Source organism: Phlebotomus argentipes, unplaced genomic scaffold (genome assembly GCF_947086385.1).
Source record: "Phlebotomus argentipes unplaced genomic scaffold, Phlebotomus argentipes genome assembly scaffold_18, whole genome shotgun sequence".
Lineage (NCBI taxonomy): Eukaryota > Metazoa > Arthropoda > Insecta > Diptera > Psychodidae > Phlebotomus > Phlebotomus argentipes.
In genome coordinates, this window is record NW_026776177.1 from 7,470,127 (window position 1) to 7,488,434 (window position 18,308).

An 18,308-nucleotide genomic window follows, 5' to 3' on the forward strand; every position below is an offset into this window, starting at 1 on the left:
CGTCTGGAAGAGAATTTCCTGGAAAATCACCACGCAGTTTCTCAAGAGTATTGTCTTGCCCGCCAGTCAGTCTCAGTTGCACTCCTCCATCATACACTCCGTGTGTATCATTTCCTTAATTTGCGTGAAACGCGCCGTCAGACTGATGGAAAATCAAATTGCACGCGCCTCGCATTTCTGCTGTTATCGGCAAAAAACTATGCCAAAGACATTTTATACAACATACAAACGATGCACTGGCATTAATTATACTTTATACCTTTTCACCACCTCCGCCATACAGAGCATTTCCACACAACATCGCACTTTTATCGTGTTACATTTTTAGAATCTGTCACATCGCCTGAGAATTCTTCTCTTTCTCTCCACTTTTCCGTGTCTTGTGCTATTTTTTCGCATCGCTCCTTATCCCTCTTTCTCTGTATGTTTTGATACACTATTCGAGAGTTGTTTTATGTTGATTCCCAACATGTTTGTTTACGTTCCTCTGTTGTCCTCCCCCTTTTTTTATTGATACATTCCTCCTCTCTCATCTGCTCTCCGTCTCTCTTTCTCTCTCTCTCTCTCTCCCTATTTCCCCACAAAAAGCGTGTTCATTGGCAACGCAACACACACGAGAGAACATCTCCAAGTGTCCTCCTTTCCATCTCCAACATCTCAATTTCTTCTTGTGATAAAACACCCACAAATAGAACTTTGCCATAGGAAGACACATAATACAATTTCCGGCATGCCCGTGGAAAGCTCCATAATTACCTGAGCATATTATATGATAATTGAATTAATCTATTATTTTTCGTCTTAAATATCCGCCCAGATGTACAAATTTCCGCTATCAAGAGCTTATTCCTTTTCTCCTCCAGCAGCCCAGGACAAGAGCACAAGCCTGTGGCGAAGTGGATATGGATAGCCTTGGGTTTCGCATGCGAGGCAGCAAAAAATTTATCAATTTCATCACTTTTATTAAACCACAACGGAAGGAAAGAGAGATGATTACTTGTCTTTTTGCGCATTAGATTCACTACAGAATGATAAACTGAGATTTTTAGGGTAAATACGAAATTTCCAGATTAGAAACGTAACTTTAAACCGTTAAAGAAAAGCAATTTGAATGCTGAAGCTGGAAAATCATGGATTCTGAGCATTTTCCAGGTGAATTTCTTGAGAGAAAATTGAGTTTTCTCCAGTTTAAAATTTAACGACATTCAACTGTCGTTTTCACCACAAAGACCTTCCAAGTGTTGAAAGAGTTTTCCCAAATTTCTCAGCACTTCCCAGAGCTCAAGATTTATCGAAATCGGATAAACACTCTAAGAACAGAAGTTCAAGTTCATGAGGAACTCAAAGTTTTATTATGTAAACAAGACACAGATTCTCTCTCTCTCTCTTTAGAATGAAACACCAGTAAGAAATTCCGCAAATACATCAAATCTCATCATTATCTGGAGGCAAACTATCCAAAATCACACCCCTAATCTAATATTAGATGTGACAAGAGGTGGAACAAATGTAATATATCACTCCATGTGAATTCTCTCATCCACTCAAGCTATTATGAGATTCTCCTGGACGATTCTATACACGTAATCAGTCACACCGGAGACAGAGCAATTTATCAAAATAATCAACTCTGCACTTGCCAAATTATTTTGCCATTTTAAAGAATCTCACATCACCCAGAAGCCAAGAGCGCCCCATTTCATCAAATCATCTTGATAGCCTTTTAATAACAACATAATCGATTGCTGTACATCGTTGAGAGATACAAGAAATGTGCGTAATTAACTCAGACGAGTGAATTATGTGGATTTCATATTTTTACGACATTATCACATCCAGCATATCTAAAGCGAATTTTTCAGATAAATCAAAGCATTTTAAATGACTTTTCATGCCATTCTTGACACATATTCTTCTGTTATATTGGAATGTTGAGAATTTTCGGGGTATAATTTCATTGTGTGCCCCGAAAATAAATGGGTCGAAGTCTATATTATATGCGGAGATTGAATTCATCCCTAATCGACATTATTTCCTGCCAAATTAACTTAATGCCAAGGAGGCAACAAAAGGCCAAAATTCCTCTTTGATTTATCAAATACAGAGAGCCTCAACTCCCACGCAAAGCGCTCTTTTCCTTGCAATCCAGACGATGGACCGGAAAAATACCCAAAATCTTAATAAGGCAAACCAATGCACAAATATCATGCCTCATATTGTGTAAACAGAAATAAATTGCGGTGTACGTTATAGACAAATAGCCAAATTGAGCAGACACGACAGAAAATCTGGTAAGCGAAGGCCCTCTTTTTCATCTCCATGGCTTTTCCCCGTATCACTACCAGCTCACCATTTATATCTCCAGCCGATCCATTCTTATGTAAATGTATAAATCACGTTTGGACTGCGCAACATTTTTGCAATCTCGTTGGATTTTGATGGTGTGTCTGACGGAACAACTGTGCGAATCCCTTTTTCTCACACTCGCCTATGTCTCGCCCGGCAAATCCTCCTTCCGCTCCTTTTCCCCATTTTCTTTATCACACACACTCTTGGCGGATCCGTAAATGAGAAAATGACAAGGCAAAAACTGCTCGCCTTCACAGCTAAATCTGGCGATTTGTCCCACGATAGCCAATGACAAATAAGTAACACTGCGAAATCTAGAGCATTTTCTTCGCATGTGGATTTTCTTCAACCCCCACCTTTCTCACCCGCGCACAGATCTCCAAAATCTCTATTTTTATATATATGGTAATGCGAAACGCTCATTTGTAACAAATTAATCGTGTCACACCGTTTGATTGGCCGCCCAAAACGCTGCACGAATGCAAGAGTGTCACTCTATCTGCTGAAAAGTCACCGATTTTGACATCATCTGGATGGCTTCCAAGAGTGTCAGAGGGAAAATATTTGTATACAAATTAGACCAACACTCTGACACATCCGACAAGAGAGAGAAAGAAAGCCACATTGAAGGAGAAACGACAAGCTTTTAACCTCTATCAAACCTCAATTCAGTCCGCTTCGCATACATTTCGGTGACAGATATAAACGTTCATATTGAAAGAAGCTTTAAGAGAGAGGGAAAAATGCTTGTAAAATCCAGGAAACTGCGAATGACTTATAGTAACCCAAATTCAAATAAACGCAAATTCTTTACGAAAAATACTGAATTTGATTTATTTTATTCTTTTTCACAGATGAAGTCAAATAAATCCCGAACACTGGTAATTTGTCAAGCAACAACGGCGAAAGTAATGGGCGGGGCAACGAAGTGGGCGGGGCTCTGAAATAAAGTTACAAGCGTTTGATGTCTCTTTTGCGTCATGAATCTGATCTAATTGAACGCTAAAAACTATTATTAATTACTCCCAAAACTGGACAGCAGGAAATTATTTATTTAGCGAGTAAAATTTGGTTCACGTCTAATTTTTATATTTTTAATTATCAAGATGAAAATATGCAAAAATTTTAATATTCAAAAAAGGATTTTAAGAAAAGAAAAAATCTCCAAGAGACAATTTAAAGCAGTACGAAGAAGAAATGTTCGGTATTTTAAAGATTACAATCCTAAGTAAACATCGTTCAATCTTCTCAATTAAATTAGTGGAAGGGAAACGATAAGAAGCTTTGTAATTCGTCTTTTGTATTCCTTCAAGTGGAGACACTTTGCAGGATTTTAATCAGTATCTTGAGGTGAAAAACCTGGCCAGAAACTTTATGTTTTCATCAAATGTGGATTCTAAAATATTTCCAGAGCCATTAAGACTTTCTTTCCCGCGTTCTCTTCATTCTTACAAATTACCTAAATTACGCATAGAACGGTAGGTGATTTAGATTCTCAACATGCACCGAAAAACTGAAGAAAGATGTCAAAGAACACTCAGAGAAACACACTATTTCGGTCACAGATGTTAGAACTCGGAAGATGACGCGATAGAGCATTAAAGGTGGCGGAAGTGCTGCAAAATCACGATCCAACAGTGGTCAATTACAATTAACCTTCTGCCATTGGGGAAAAAACCTGGAAAATCTTGCTCTTGACGTCACTTATTGACGAATATATCCGTAAACAGTCGGTGCTTTGATAACATGACGCTTTGGCGCAGGCAAATTGGAGGAAAACAGAGTTCTATTTCCACTTTCTGTGTGTCTCGCCAAGATGCGAAAGTGAATCACGCTCGATATCGAGGGAATTGCGAGCCACATTCGCATTCCCTTTGTGCAGCTGACGAGCGCCCCTGACCTTGCCTCTAAAAATTGAACTTGAGCCGCGGAGCTGGTGACGCGGGAAAGCGCTTTCCGAGGGTCGCAGCGCGCTCCCGCGGAACCGGAGCGACTCTGGCGCTCCAGAGGCGCGCGCGAGGAACACCGCAGAGGTTGATGACCGCCGAAACAGCGAGCGCTCCTAGGGCAACTGCAGCGTCTGGTGATAATTGCTGGGTCAACAGATGGGGCGCTCTCCTCCGGAAAGTTGCTCCCCGAGAATCGCTGCTTCTGCCCAGAAATACACGCCAAGGTCGGATTAATTCGCGTCTCGCGGGGATCTCGCTGATCATCGCCTCGCCTTGACAATAAAATTAAAACCTCTGTGCGGAGATAGAGCGAGAGGCCCGACCGGTTACGTAAACATTCACACGGGACAGCCAGAGAGGCCCAGAATCTCTGCGCCCGGAGAACTCTGGAACACTATTTTCCCCCAATCGCGCGCGACAAGTGCTGTGCCAACACGGCAAACATCCTTGGCCAGATTATCTGGCGCACACAGAGTGGGCAAAAAAGGTCCCCCAAATAAGCTGTCATATCGCCCCAGAAAGCTCTCTCGCTAAACAAATTTTCGTGTGGCGGAGATAAAAAATCAATGGGGCGACTCACTTGTTCAGCCAGGAAGCTTCTCTGCGACGTCTGGACGCACTTTTCCGCGAATTTTCACACCTCACACCACTCGGGGGCTAAACTTGGGTTCCTCTCGTCGCACTCCGTGGCATTATCCAGCCAATTTTAGGGCATTTTATGCGTAGATTTCCGTATCAAAATCTTCTTTCCACAAAATATAAACAGAGAATTGACAAAAACATCGTGTCACATGCGACACGTAGCGGTCATTACGCGCAACGCACTTGGCGCCTGTCGAACAGATTTCAAAATGTCGATGAGTTGACTACTCTTGTCGTGAAAGTATCGCTGGATTTCGCAAATTTCCCTGCAATTTCTTTAGTAACACCAGACATTTTCTTGTAAAAGAGCTTCCTTAATTCTTCTTATTCACCTATTGTACGTGCACCCACGATTCCAGCCATGAAACACTCCAAAAAACACCCTCAAAGACCACCCAAAGACAGAGTTCATTATCCCTTGCGGTGGTCAAAAATCCCTAATCACGCATAATCAATGCGATGAAGAGGCAATAAATCAAAGTGCAAGTCATTGGGGATGATAAAAATTCCCAATGAACTGATTGATAAGGTTGATTAAGACAATTTCCGCCCACTTGTTGGATATTTCGCTGACTTTAGCAGATTTGTCACCAAACAAAAAGTCTCACGCATGTGCGTTGTGGGCGCATTGTGCTGCCATATAAATGATTAGGCTGATTATGTGCATCTCACTTGACTTTCAACAGGTTACCGCAACGGTAGGAAAAGTGCGTGCTTTCCAAAGAGTGTGTAAAAATCAGCCAGAAATTGTGAAAATTTATGTGAAAAATGTCCCTTTACTGTGTTGTTCTCCTAGCTCTTCTCTCTGGTGAGTTTTTCCCCGTATGATTGTTGGCTTTTTTTTTCGAAAAACCACCCAATTTCCCGGGAAAAGTGTGAGTGTGGCCTTCCAAGAAGCGTAAATCCGCCCACAGAGACACAAAGGAAGCTCCAAGAACAATCGGGAGTCAATTAAGAAATTACTTCTCAAGAGGCATATCAAATTTCATTCCCCAGAATGCAAATAGATGACGACTATTCTGGACAGCAATTAGTCAGAAAATGCTGGGTCAGAGTGTGGGAAAAGCGAGAATGCGTGGATTGAAGGACTTTCATGTGGTTTTACACCGTGTTTGACTAGATTCCGTGGTTTTTGCGAGGGAGAATCCGGGAAATTAATTTATTTTCGTCAATGGCTTTCTCTACAGGAGTATTTAATTAACTGTTCTCGTCATTTTGGCACAGAATCTCAAAAATTTCAGCAAGAAATCTCAACTCTTTACATAATTAATTGGTTGAAAGTTATTCATTTCTACGCAGAAATCCAAAAATTCTATGTATAAATTACACTTCTTTGCCTTCAATTGTAAAACTTTTTCACAATTTTTATAACTAACTATTTTTGCTTTGATTTGAACTCAAATTATTACTCAAAAAGAAAAAAAAATATGGTTCATAAAATAAATCTACAACCACAAACTATATGAAAAATTTGCACATTTTTGCAAAAAAACATTTTTGAGTAATGTTTTGTGCACCTATTTCAATTTTTCACCTTTCATTCTTTGATATTACATTATTGTAATAGTCTTATTGCATATTTCAGGAAAACTTCCCAAATTTTCAAATTTGTGCTAAAAATTTATTCTTATCTTTGAACGTTCAATGTTTGCAAATGATTTTTTATAAGCACTTGATTTCAACCATTGCAAATAACAATTTTAAGAAAGTAATACAAGGCAATTTCTTTATCAACAATTCAACAGAATGACTTTTCAAGAAGTCCTGAATGAATTTTTGCTCATATAACCGTTTTCCTGGGAAAATTGCCCTCGTCTGGCGGTATTTAAAGCATTCGCCAGCGTTTGTGAATCAATTTGCGAAGCTCTTGCGGCCATTGTCATTGCATGAAAGATTCAGGCTCAACTCTTTCCACTTTCCGTGGGAAGAACGGCCATGGCAATTCCTCCTCTGCAGACATCAACTCCGGCATGATTCTGCGTGACGAAATAAAATATGTATTAACGTCCAAGTCCCTAATTAATTAGCTTCACGGTGACGAGAAGCCACATCAAAGTCAATTCATCCACGGGGGTGCAAATGGTTTATTTATGGGCTCACATCTTTACTCCTTCGCCCTCATCATCGCCAGCTTCCGGCGTCGCGCGCGCCTCCGCCGACCCAGAACTCGCGCTCTACGATGACATGGACGCGAGCGCCGAGGCGCTGGGCAATTTCCTGGACGTCCGCGACACGGGCGAGAAGCGGAGCACCCTGCGGGCCTCGATGGCGCGCCGTTCGCAGAAGAGCAGCAAGGAGGAGCAATTTATTCCCTCAATAAGTGTCGGTGCGTATGACGAATGATTTTAATTGCGCTGCACGCAATTCATCACCCACTCTCACAAATCTCCCACACTTCATAGGCGCCCTGACCAACTTGCGCGGCTTCTTTGACAACCTCAAGTACAATCTGGAGAGCCTCGAGTCCAAGTCGCTGACGCCCAACCAAGTGCGATTCCTCACCTCGTCCAACACGCCGCCGGAGAACTTCAAATACGGTTCGCCCTTTCGTCCTTATGGAATGCGACAAATGATTTAATTACCAGGAAACTTAACATTAACATAACATAAGGAAATTGGTTTCATTTTACTCAAAGCAGTAATTAATTGGATCTGTTTTCCGCAAAGTGTTGAATTCCTACTTCAACTGATTGATTGAACAAGGTCAACACGACTATTTATTGTTCTCCTTAATTTTCACGCGGAATTTAATATACCAAGAAGTGCTGTTGAAATCAATATCAACACAATCACAAATTTTACACTCAGTATTTTCCGTATTTTCCACAAATTTGCATTGCAAATGAATATCAGGCCATCGTAAAATTTATGTTTAATTGACTTTGCCAGGTTTTCGAGATAGAGAATTAAGAGTTGTCTCAAAAACATAGAAGAGAAGGAACAAATAAAAGGAATTTTATCCAATTAGCATCTCAACGGGTCTAGAGATAAAATATAGAACAAGTGGTCCTTTTGACCATTAAACGGTTTTGGCGCGAAAATAAAGTAGACAAAAGGTTTTTTCGCGGTTTATAAATTTCGTATAATTTTCTGTGATTGTTTGAAACATTTATTCAGGCCATAATATCCCTATAAAAATTTCTTTTCTTGTCCTAAGTATTCAGGGAAAGACACAGTTCTTTTTATTATTACCGCCCAGTTTCTTACCACCGTGAAAGGGTTAACGCATATAATTGGCATCACTTCTCATCAAGTACTCTTGAGCACAAGAGAATTTATCACTGATATCTCTTCTCTTTCCACCCAGAATACGTGGACGAGAGCCAAGTGAAGCCCAGCGGAACCGCAGCTTTCCTCCACGCTATCAGGTACTCTGCGATTTTCCCTCTTGGCCCCCGAATGCGCCCAGGAAGCGCCCTAAGCCTCGCTGATAGACTCTGTCCTCGTATTTGCAGGCAGTACCGGCCCTCCAACCGCGTGCGCGCCCTGGTGCCCATGCACTCGGACACCTATCGCAATCCTGGCCTCTACTACGCCGGCCGGAAGTGAGCGCTGCCGCAGAGCTAGTCGTTGTGTTGTTTTTCCGACTCATGCAATAATTTTCCTCCACACCTGTAAAGCTGTACTTTGCGGATAATGCGATGGTCTTCAAATAAATTTGTCTGTGTTCATGCAAACAAAAAGGATTTTTCTCACACGTGTTCTCGATCGTTACACTCTTCAAAATTCCTGCCAGAGAGTCTGGCGTGAAATCTCCGCGAGAGGTCTCCGCGCGAGATTCGTCGACTCATCGATTTTCACGTGACGTCACAACGTCATATTCGCCAGTTTATCGACAGTGCGCGACATTCGGTGCGGGAATGGAAGTATTTGGAGAGTTTATCCGCTACGAAATCCATGAAAACCTGTGAGGAAAAGTGCGTGCAACGCAGTTTTCTCGTGTAGTTAGTCATGTCAGCTGTTCTGCTTGCGGAGAGACACCACTGAGTAGCATTAGATAGTGTGAAATTAGTATATTTAGCGCTCACTCCAGGTGACTTTCTTTGTGTTGTGTTTTGGCGTTGCGTCCCCCCACCCCCCGCGGCGCCCCCTTTTTTCCGGGAAACACGCACCACTCGCACACACCGTCTAATCGTTCCCTGGGGGAGCGACTGTCTGGTCAGGCGAGGAGTGACAACAGAAAGAGATAAACAGAAGGAAGAGCATCCGGGAGTTTTGAGGCTACTTGGGGCGCTCCTTCACCATGACGCAGGACTTCATTGTCTTTCCCAAGATCGCCGAGTGCTCCTACGTGTCCTGCTACTGGTGAGTGGCCACTGGGCAACGCCTGGGGCCGCCGAGGCGCCCTTTGCCCGCCTTTCCACTTCCATATTGATTATTTCATCTGCATGGTAATCGTTCTGACCTAATTCTCCGCCACCATGGCGGCCCCGAGCTCCGCCGGAGCATCCCTGTGTGCCTCAGCCCGCCGTGGCACGTTGATGTGACTTTAATGGCTTGCTCTTGCAGCGAGGAGAACGTGTGGAAGCTGTGCGAGCAGGTGAAGAAGAACAACCCCGGCGAGCTGCCCAAGTGCTACTCGGTGTTCGTCTCCAACGCCGGACGCACGGTGCCGCTGTGGAGACAAAAGGCGGGACGCGGTGATGACAAAGTTGTGATATGGGTGAGTTTTCCGGCCTAAGCGCCAAATGATTGAGTCGCTGAATGGCTTCCGAGCCCTTCGCAGAGTTGAAATTAATCACTCAGCAATTCATTCCTCGTCATCTGCGGTTCCGGGAATTCCTCATTAGTCAATTCGTTTTATTTCTATTATGGTAATTGCAAGGCGCTGAGAGAATTAATATATTTACTCAAAAAAATGATAAAAGAACTTGCAGGATTGACACAAACATCCTTTAGAGCTTTTTATCGACTTTTGGCTCATGAAATCAACGAAAAATAGCTAAGAATCATATCTGAAAGAAAGAGAAATTTCTTCACGCAAACTGTTTTTACAATTTTTCCCTTCTTAACTCGATTCATGTTGGAATTTCAACACAAAATAAAAGAAAAAAAGGAATTTTTTAGAGCTTCTTATGTATATTTGCTCTCTAAACTTCGCTTCTCATCTTAAAGATTCTTTTGCTGATATTTTGAATTGAATATTCGTCTTAGTGCAGCTGAAAAGTCTTTTCTCTTTTCCAAAATGTTCTAAATTAAGCATTCGATAACTTGCTAAGAGCTTTTTAAAATATTCATGTCAAGCACTCAAAGAGTCCTGAAACAAGATGTGAATTTTCAAATCAATTAATTTAAAGGAACCCTGAAAGCTTTAAACTTCATTTATCATACTTTAAAAACAACTCTGAATGTTTAATTTCTCGATAAAATTTAATTTGAAAGTATCGATAAGAGATTAAAGACTTTAAACTTCGCAGGATTATTAATTGTTCATGAGGATAAAGAATTTATTTGTATTTAAGGCTTAAATCTCATTTTAAGCTTTTAAAGTATTTCAATGAATACATATTCTTTCTATTGCAAACTGGAATAAATAGTACAAAAAAAAAAACACTTTTGGAGTTTCTAAGATTAAATTTTCGACTGATTAGAAGTATTAAGAGTCGCATTTTATGAATGAATAAAGCTTAAATAGGATCATTTATTGATATATTCTTCGATTGTTCGACGAATTTAGTCATGACCATAAAAGTGATATTGAGTATTTTCAATTCGAAACACATCAAGATTACAATATTGAGTTTGACATAAGTTTGATATGATGTGAAGAGGAGAAATATTGAAAATCATTCCGCCAGACTTGTGAGGAAGATTGCAAAGAGAGGTCAAACGAGGGAGTAATCAATATCACAACATATTTTTCATCTGTGCTGAGAAAAATGTGTATTTCTATTATATCTCTGATGGAGCTTCGAAGGAAAGCTTATTTGTAGTGAAAACTGTTGATGTCAAAAGAGGCTGAGCATTGAGCACTGTATCTTCCTTATCCGCATTAGGAGCGCTGAGAGGCGGTGAAAAAGGAGTGAAGCGGTTGGAAATGGGTGGATTTCTCTGCACTTTCCCGCCCCACAGTTCATCAATCATCGTGTTTTGCGGGTTGGGGGCGCGCAAGGAGGGATGACAGAGGGCATCTTGGCAGATAGCGGCGCATTTTCCAAGGCTTCTTCTGCGCCATTCGCGAGTGCGATTGACCCCCAGATTTTTTTTCGCCGCCGCCGCCTCTCCGCCCGCCAATCCGGTCAGCTAATGTGACTGTGGCACGAGACAGCCGCACACGGAATATTTTAATCATTTCGCGTGTAAGCGTAAATCAAAATTTTAATCCTGCTCCATCTCCGCCGCAAATGCTCACACGCAGGACGAAGGGAAGTAATAAGGGAGGAATAAAGCGTCGTGTTTATTTCACTCTGTGTGTGCGGCAATAGTGTCCTGAGCGGGGGAGGGCGAGAGAGAGAGAGAGAGAGGGTGGGAGAGGGTATTATGGGCAATAATAGGAGTTGTTCTCTCTTCGTTATTTTTCAGGATTACCATGTCTTTTTTATGCACTGCGTAGGACAGAATAGATGCCTGGTGTACGACCTGGACACCACTCTGCCGTTCCCCACGTACTTCCACAAGTACGTCACCGAGACATTCCGGTCAGATTTGGCGCTGCGGCCGGAGCACCACAGGTAATTTTATGCCACACATAACACCGCCACAAATGGCGTCGCAATTGATCCACCTTCTGGCGATGCTTTTCGTTTTCTTTCTCTCTGGGGAGACAGAGCAGGGGGGAGGGGCGCAAGAAAATAGCTTCCTATAGCAACAAGTGCTCAAAAATTACACGTATATCCATCTTTTGGAATTTGCGCCAAGTCACTTTTGGCACGGCAAAGAATGCGAGTGTGAGGGAAATTCAATCAGGATATTGGTAAATTGATGGCTTTTCCGAAGGCACTCTAAGCGAGAAGACGGCAGCAAAGTGCCTAAACTTAAAGGAGGATGGATATTTGATAGAAGAAGAAAAAAACGAGTGTGTACTTAAATAAATCATATGCAAAATGCTTGAGAAAACAGGGAAAACCCCTTGGAAAAGTGTAGTAAATTATCTTCGAATGGTTCTGGATAGAGAAAAAAATATTTGGGGTTTGTTTCAAAGCACTTTTTGGGGAAAAAATACAGAATTGAGAGCAGGAAAATCATATGTGGGCGGGGCTTATTGATGGGCGTGGCTTCACGATTCATTAAACAACAAATAAATAAGCAAATATCCTTCTATTCTATGACTAAAAACAGTGTTCTGTGCTTTATTTTCCTCAGTGCTTTCTCCCCTTCTCTCAGGGGGAAAGTCCTCCTAAATGATATGTTTTTCATTTAGAATTCTGAATGAGAGCGAATTTCCCTTTTCCTAATTGAGCAGTCCCGAAAAGTGGTTGTTTATTTTCATATTTAACACTCTTTGGTCGGCGAAATGAGCGCAACATAAGGGGCCCCTTGGCTGTAATTTAGGTACTTTACGATTTTATTTAATTACAGCAATAAATGAGATTCCCTTGGAATCCACGTGGGAAACTGTTGCCATATTAAATGTAAAGGATTTTCCCTCGCAAATAGTCAAACATTGATTTTCCTCCGACGCAGGCTTTGTTTGCACTCCAAAGGAGGAAGCAATTTAATGACAAATGATTGAATGAGAAAGACAGAATGCACTCTGAATAAATTTCCAATGTGTTGTCAGTGCTTTAAGCACGTCAGACGTAAAATATTGATAGAGTGAGGCAAAGGCGATATTTGTTATAGGCCATATAAACTGAGAAATTCCTGAGATGACAGAGACGCGAGGAAAACTTTAGACAGAGAGAATATCTTTTGGCATAGCTGAAAAAATGTGTGATGAAAATACTTTGGCCTATATTAGCAATATAAATTACATAGAGAATGTCCTGAGACATTCCTGGGGGTGAGAGGGAAATTTCTCTCCCTCTCTTTCGCTGCTGAAAATTGGGACACGGTGAAAAAGTACATAAGCGTTCGCTATGTAAGAGGCATTTTCCTAATTTTATTAATTAAATTCTCCCTTTCAATCGACAAGTTCAACTCAATTAGCAACTGTGACAAAGTTTTATGCGGAAAACTTTCCCTCCTCAGCTGTAGAGCGTAATGAAACTCATTAAATTTTCCTCATGCGCACATTTTTGCATGAGCATTTTTTCCTTAACAATGTCATTACACTGGCCTTTTTAATGCGAGAAGCAAATGTCATGCGAAATTGTACTGACATTTTGCACGTGGGTTTGTACAGAAGCTCGTGCGTCCTTAGAATGACGAGATGTTAGATTGAAGAAGCCATCTTGGGAGTTTTGACGTTTCTAATGACAGTGGATCGACGAATATAATGATTATAACGTAGAAATAATCATATTTCACGTTTAGTTATTTGATTTCAATGATTCCTGTAAGATGAAACAAATGTTCCGATTAATAGAAATCCGCCATCTTGTGTTTTTGACGTTTCAAGTGAAAGTTACCGATTTGAAGATTATTTATTTGAATTTTACGGTAAAAATGGACGTGGTTCGCTTTCTTATTGTCCGATTTCTCTTCTCATTGATTTGTTTGAAAGCTTTTGGAAAATAGAGATTTTCTTCTGAACAACAGAAGTTTGTCAGGTTATCGCTAGAGGCGCTGATGATTGTTCTCTTCTTTTGCAACAGAGTCTTTCGTGTGATTCCGGCTGAGGAGTATTTGGCGGAGTTTGCATCTGATCGACGCCATATGCGCAGACCTGACAACACTTGGATAAAGCCGCCACCACCTTATCCGCCTATCGCAACGAATGGTGACACTTTCACTGTCGGCGCTCTGACTGAAGCTTCTGTTGCTAACATGTTCATTCTCTTGCAGGAACATCTCACAGTCTGGATGATTTCATTTGCATGACGCAGGGAAAAGGCCCGGGTTCGGTGCACAGTCTCTCGCAATTCGTTCACATGTTCTACAAACCACCAAACCTACAGCAAAATTCCACCACGCAGCAAAGCCAGTGAGGTAAAATCGTGCAGCATGACTTTAATTACATTTAAATTTGAGGAAGGGAGGGAGAGTAAATGATGAGAGAAACACTTCCAAAAATGAAGACACGACTAAGGAAAAAAAATCGGTGGCTTTTATTTGTAAGGCGTAAAGGAAGAGAAGAAAAAATGAAGTGAAACCTAAAAGGCAAATAAGACAAAATTTAATAATTATATTACTAATAAAGCAAGTAATTTTAGGGGTTATTGAAGTTACCAAAGGACAAAAGATGTTTGTAATGCAATTTAGTGACATTTTTATGGGCTGTTTCTGTAATTTTTCTCCCACCTTTCAACCAAACTTCTCATCTTTTATCTCAAATCTTTATAAAAGAGATCTTTTCTCGACCGTGCTTCAGCTTCCGATGTCGGTTTCACATCTCAAAAGGTTTTTGCTGAGTTTTCTCGATAAAAGACTTGACAATTCTAGAAGTCAAACTAGCATTTGTACGTTACGAAAAGTGGGGAAAATGGGTTGGGCAAGAGACGAGAGCACAAGGAGTGAATACATCCAAAAAGAAAAATATATCTTCTAATTAAGATAATAATATAAGTATATATTGCAATTTCCAATGACCTTTCCAATGTATTTCTTCCATTTAACGCGACTTACGAGCAAATAATATAATTGTTTCTTCGTCTTCTCTATCATTGAACATTGTGTGACATTGAATAAGTGTTGAATCAAAGAGATTTTTATCGCAAGTTGATATGAAGAAGAGATGAAAATTCCACAAGAAATCAAATGCTTAACTGTTCTAGTCAGAAAAATAGTCATATTTTACACTAAGGCAATGTTACTTGTAAAAGCAGAAGGAGAAAAACTTCTTATACACTAAGAAAATTTATGGAGAAAAAAAAACAGTTTGACGAATAATTTCACTCTGTGTTCTATGATTTTGGCCTACTCTTATATTGTTCTCCATATGCAAAAGAAGATGGTAAAAAACTCTACTGAGGATTAAAGAAAAAGAAAATACTTATAAGAAGCTCTAATCACCTTAATATTTACCAAATATATAATATAATCAATTGAAAGCATTTAAGAGTGGTGAGGAAAATATTGAAATGATATTTATAATAATGATATATAAATGAAAAAAAAATTTAATCTATTGTCAATTTAATGCTATTCTTCCTTATATCACTTGAGAAAGAGAGGGCGTGAAGAAAAAATGTGGACTAAAAAAACTCGGATTGACGAGAGTCGGGATTTATTGAACCTTTGTGAAAACTTGAAGAAAAAGTCTATCGTTGAAAAAAAAATCGTTAACTCTTCTATGATATATATTTATATACAATCCCTACAATTAATATATATGTATTTGTTGAATATGTACTTGAATAGCGACAGAATTGATTGGAGAGAGTGTCAAATCCCTCGGACATTGGCATTTGTACATGTAAGAATTTCTCTTCCTTCAAAAGAAAACCTTTTACAAAGTGTAGTGAATCTTTCTCTAATGCCATAATCATCTAAATGGGACCCAAATGTTATTCTTTCACCTCTTCATTATTCACTCGTTTAGCACTTTATTAGAATGACACATCATGATCCATTTCGATGGAAAGCAATCTTGAATAAGACGATGTATTGAATGTGGATTGATTGAATTTATCCACAACAGGCAGTGGCGTAGCAATTTGATTGCAAAGTATTTTTTTTATGTTTTTAAGCAGTATTTTCATTATTATTAGTCATAATTGTGTTCATACTGAAGACAATTCGCAATAGGACTTTGAGTCACGCGAATATTCTTCTCTGTCTTGTGCAAAAACATCAAGTATATTTTGCGAATATCAAATGGTCTGCCTCTTGAACTGACTCAAGTATTTCCACACTCAAATATTTTGTATTTTAAACCAAGGGGAAGAGAATATGATTGGAAATGGTGTACAATTCAGCAAAAGTTTTTTTTTAACTAATTTAAGACAGACTTAATTGCATTCCAAAACATTCATTTATACACAAAAACAATATATTTTATGAGCATTTTATTTCCTTTTCCACGATAAATTGGCCATTTTGAGTTCATTATCGAACAACATAAACTATTAATAAGTTCATTGACAAATTAATACCGTCTCTCTTTTCTTTGATTTTGCAATGCGTCGGAACAGAATTACTAAATATCTCTCAATGTTATTTTCCGATTAGGGCCAATAATGACCACTTATTTGACTCAATAACAAATGATTTATCGATGGAATTTCATTTTTAATTCAATATCTCTTACATTGACCGTGAATTTTTGTACAGATTTCAGGCGCACTTTCTTCCCCTTGTTCTATAATCTCTTAAGCAAATGACTTGAAAGTCCAAAAGTTCTTGTTTTCCATTGAATATGTTTGCCAAAACAATTTCTTTTGCTATTCTTTAGCACTTTAACGCCTTGTTTTTGGCTACGCAACTGGCAAAGAATAGTTGATAAGTAATATAAAAAAAAAAACTTGTGAAGCATTTATTCAGAGATCTTTCGGCTTCTTTGAATCACATTTCAACTCTCAAGAAAAGAACAATTAAAGAATTTCCAATGTAACTAAAGAATCAAATTGTATTTTGAAGATTTATCTTCACCATATTTATTGAATTATGAAAACTCTCCGGAAAAGAAGAGCGCGTGGAAAGTAATGCTGAGCAGCATGATGAAAAAAATGCTGCGATGTTCTGGATAGTGACAGGGAATGAAGAGAAAAGGCAGTCGCTTGCATATTCATGATAAAAGTTTGTTAATGAATCCGTTGTGTTTAATAATCCTGCATTTAATTCCGTGCGACTTCCTTTCGCACGCGCGCCCAGCGTGTCTTATTTGCAAGTTCGGGCAAAAACAACTTCAACACAGGCTTCGATGGCGCAAAAATACTGTTTTTGACCCTCCTGCTTAACCCCTTTTCTATCCAGCGCCTCTGTTTGCCAAGGTATTTTGCCTCAATAGCACTCGATGGGAGGATATAAGGGACTTTGTACTCGGTCTTGGCATAAATTCTCTGCGCTCTCTTTTGTGTCACTCGAGAGGAACAATCACCTTTCACAGCCCCGTATCTTATCAAATAATGTTTGCACAAATTTTTCATCCGACACTCAACTTCCCTTCGGACAGTGCATTTCTCACGAAAACCTCACACTTTCGGCATGCAACAGAATTTATGGTGAGACTCGAGCTGAGGCGCGCGCTTTGTGCACGCGGAATTGTGACAAAAGGCGTAAAAACTCCAAACAATCTGCATTTTTCCAATTGACACATTCTTCAGCATTCCTTCACCTGTTGTCTGAATTGCAAAATATTCTCCGCACATCCTCGATGTTAAGCCTAAACACAGCGCAAACAACCATCAAAATAAACCCCCCTTAAAAAAGAATCCACCTGAAGAGCACAAGAAGTTAGCGAAGAATTTAGTTGCGATGGAAGAAAAAAAGTGTGAAAATATGATTAATAAAACATGAAAAAATAGAGGGAAAAAAACAAGGAAAAAAGTGGAAAAATACGAATGTTAACATTTTTACATCTTAGCTAATGAAGAATTAAAGGAGAAAACTTTAAGTCACATGAAAGATTATGAAGTGGAAAATATTAATTACAGAGCACAAAAAGACGGCGAGTGTAGAAAAAGGAGAAAAAGAAAACATTTAAAAAAAAGGAATATTTGTGATGTTGATGTTTAGATGTAAAATCTCATTTAATGTCTATTAGAATTAATTTCACTCCGTCAAAAATCAGCAATTTATTTAAGTGAGAATTTTCCTAGTGAAAAATCGCGAAAGCACAAAATAACTGTTAATTTCATGTTGTTCGCCTCAACCTTCCAAGTATGAAACAGTTACAATTGTGAATTTAAAGAGAACATTGAAAAGATTGAGGATGAAATGGCAAAAACACATCTCTAAAATATTAAAGAAGAAGAAAAAAAATATTGTTGACTGAAACTTTTACTGTATTTTAAATAATGTGATTTTAGAATATTTTTTACTTGCGGGTGCGAAGAAAGAAGCGGTAATAAAAGTGGAGACTTTATTGAACACACTCTTGAAGAAGACAAAAAAGGCACACAATTGTACGTTTCTTTCTTAATCTACTTTTAAGTGACACTTTTCTTCTTGATAGCAAACAAAACAGAGATTTATATACCAAAGAAGAGTCACGCTCGAGTTTAAGGATATAAAAAAAAACTCTTTTTCCATTGTTGATCTTGTACAACCGGCAAAAGCTTGAGAGTTAATTAAAGGAAGATGATGAAGAAGAAACGCTCTTTTCTTCCGTGAATCGCCAAGGCGTTTTGGAAAATGACATCGCTTTTCATCTCATTTGCAAGCTCA

The 18,308-nt window shown here is 39.4% G+C and overlaps 3 protein-coding genes across 5 annotated transcripts in view; 2 read left to right on the forward strand and 1 right to left on the reverse strand.

The window, feature by feature from the left end:
* LOC132260547 (basic helix-loop-helix ARNT-like protein 1) overlaps window positions 1–5,065 on the reverse strand; it is a 39,599-nt gene extending 34,534 nt beyond the window's left edge. For 2 of the 3 annotated variants that reach the window (XM_059758748.1, XM_059758745.1), the window contains exon 1: window positions 4,879–5,065. The gene's annotated coding sequence lies outside the window, so the exon portion shown is untranslated. Of the gene's footprint in view, window positions 1–2,797; window positions 2,848–4,878 lie in introns of those variants that run through there. The other variant, XM_059758747.1, reaches the window with a different exon arrangement.
* A 550-nt stretch (window positions 5,066–5,615) lies between these two features.
* Window positions 5,616–8,582, forward strand: LOC132260198 (uncharacterized). The gene is made up of 5 exons (XM_059758171.1): window positions 5,616–5,748; window positions 7,072–7,266; window positions 7,343–7,477; window positions 8,248–8,308; window positions 8,396–8,582. Exons 1-5 carry the CDS (start codon window positions 5,709–5,711, stop codon window positions 8,487–8,489), a joined length of 525 nt encoding a protein of 174 aa, XP_059614154.1. The 5' UTR covers window positions 5,616–5,708; the 3' UTR covers window positions 8,490–8,582.
* A 198-nt stretch (window positions 8,583–8,780) lies between these two features.
* LOC132259821 (protein N-terminal glutamine amidohydrolase) lies at window positions 8,781–18,225 on the forward strand. Its single transcript, XM_059757610.1, has 5 exons — window positions 8,781–9,245; window positions 9,450–9,603; window positions 11,463–11,611; window positions 13,637–13,761; window positions 13,827–18,225. Exons 1-5 carry the CDS (start codon window positions 9,184–9,186, stop codon window positions 13,967–13,969), a joined length of 633 nt encoding a protein of 210 aa, XP_059613593.1. The 5' UTR covers window positions 8,781–9,183; the 3' UTR covers window positions 13,970–18,225.
* The last annotated feature ends 83 nt before the right edge of the window (window positions 18,226–18,308 follow it).

Coding starts and splice junctions, on each gene's coding strand:
- LOC132259821 (XM_059757610.1), top strand. CDS start 9,184: ATGACGCAGGACTTCATTGTCTTTCCCAAGATCGCCGAGTGCTCCTAC. Junction 9,246..9,449: donor TCCTACGTGTCCTGCTACTG/GTGAGTGGCCAC, acceptor TTGCTCTTGCAG/CGAGGAGAACGTGTGGAAGC. Junction 13,762..13,826: donor TCCGCCTATCGCAACGAATG/GTGACACTTTCA, acceptor ATTCTCTTGCAG/GAACATCTCACAGTCTGGAT.
- LOC132260198 (XM_059758171.1), top strand. CDS start 5,709: ATGTCCCTTTACTGTGTTGTTCTCCTAGCTCTTCTCTCTG. Junction 7,267..7,342: donor TATTCCCTCAATAAGTGTCG/GTGCGTATGACG, acceptor CACACTTCATAG/GCGCCCTGACCAACTTGCGC. Junction 7,478..8,247: donor GCCGGAGAACTTCAAATACG/GTTCGCCCTTTC, acceptor CTTTCCACCCAG/AATACGTGGACGAGAGCCAA.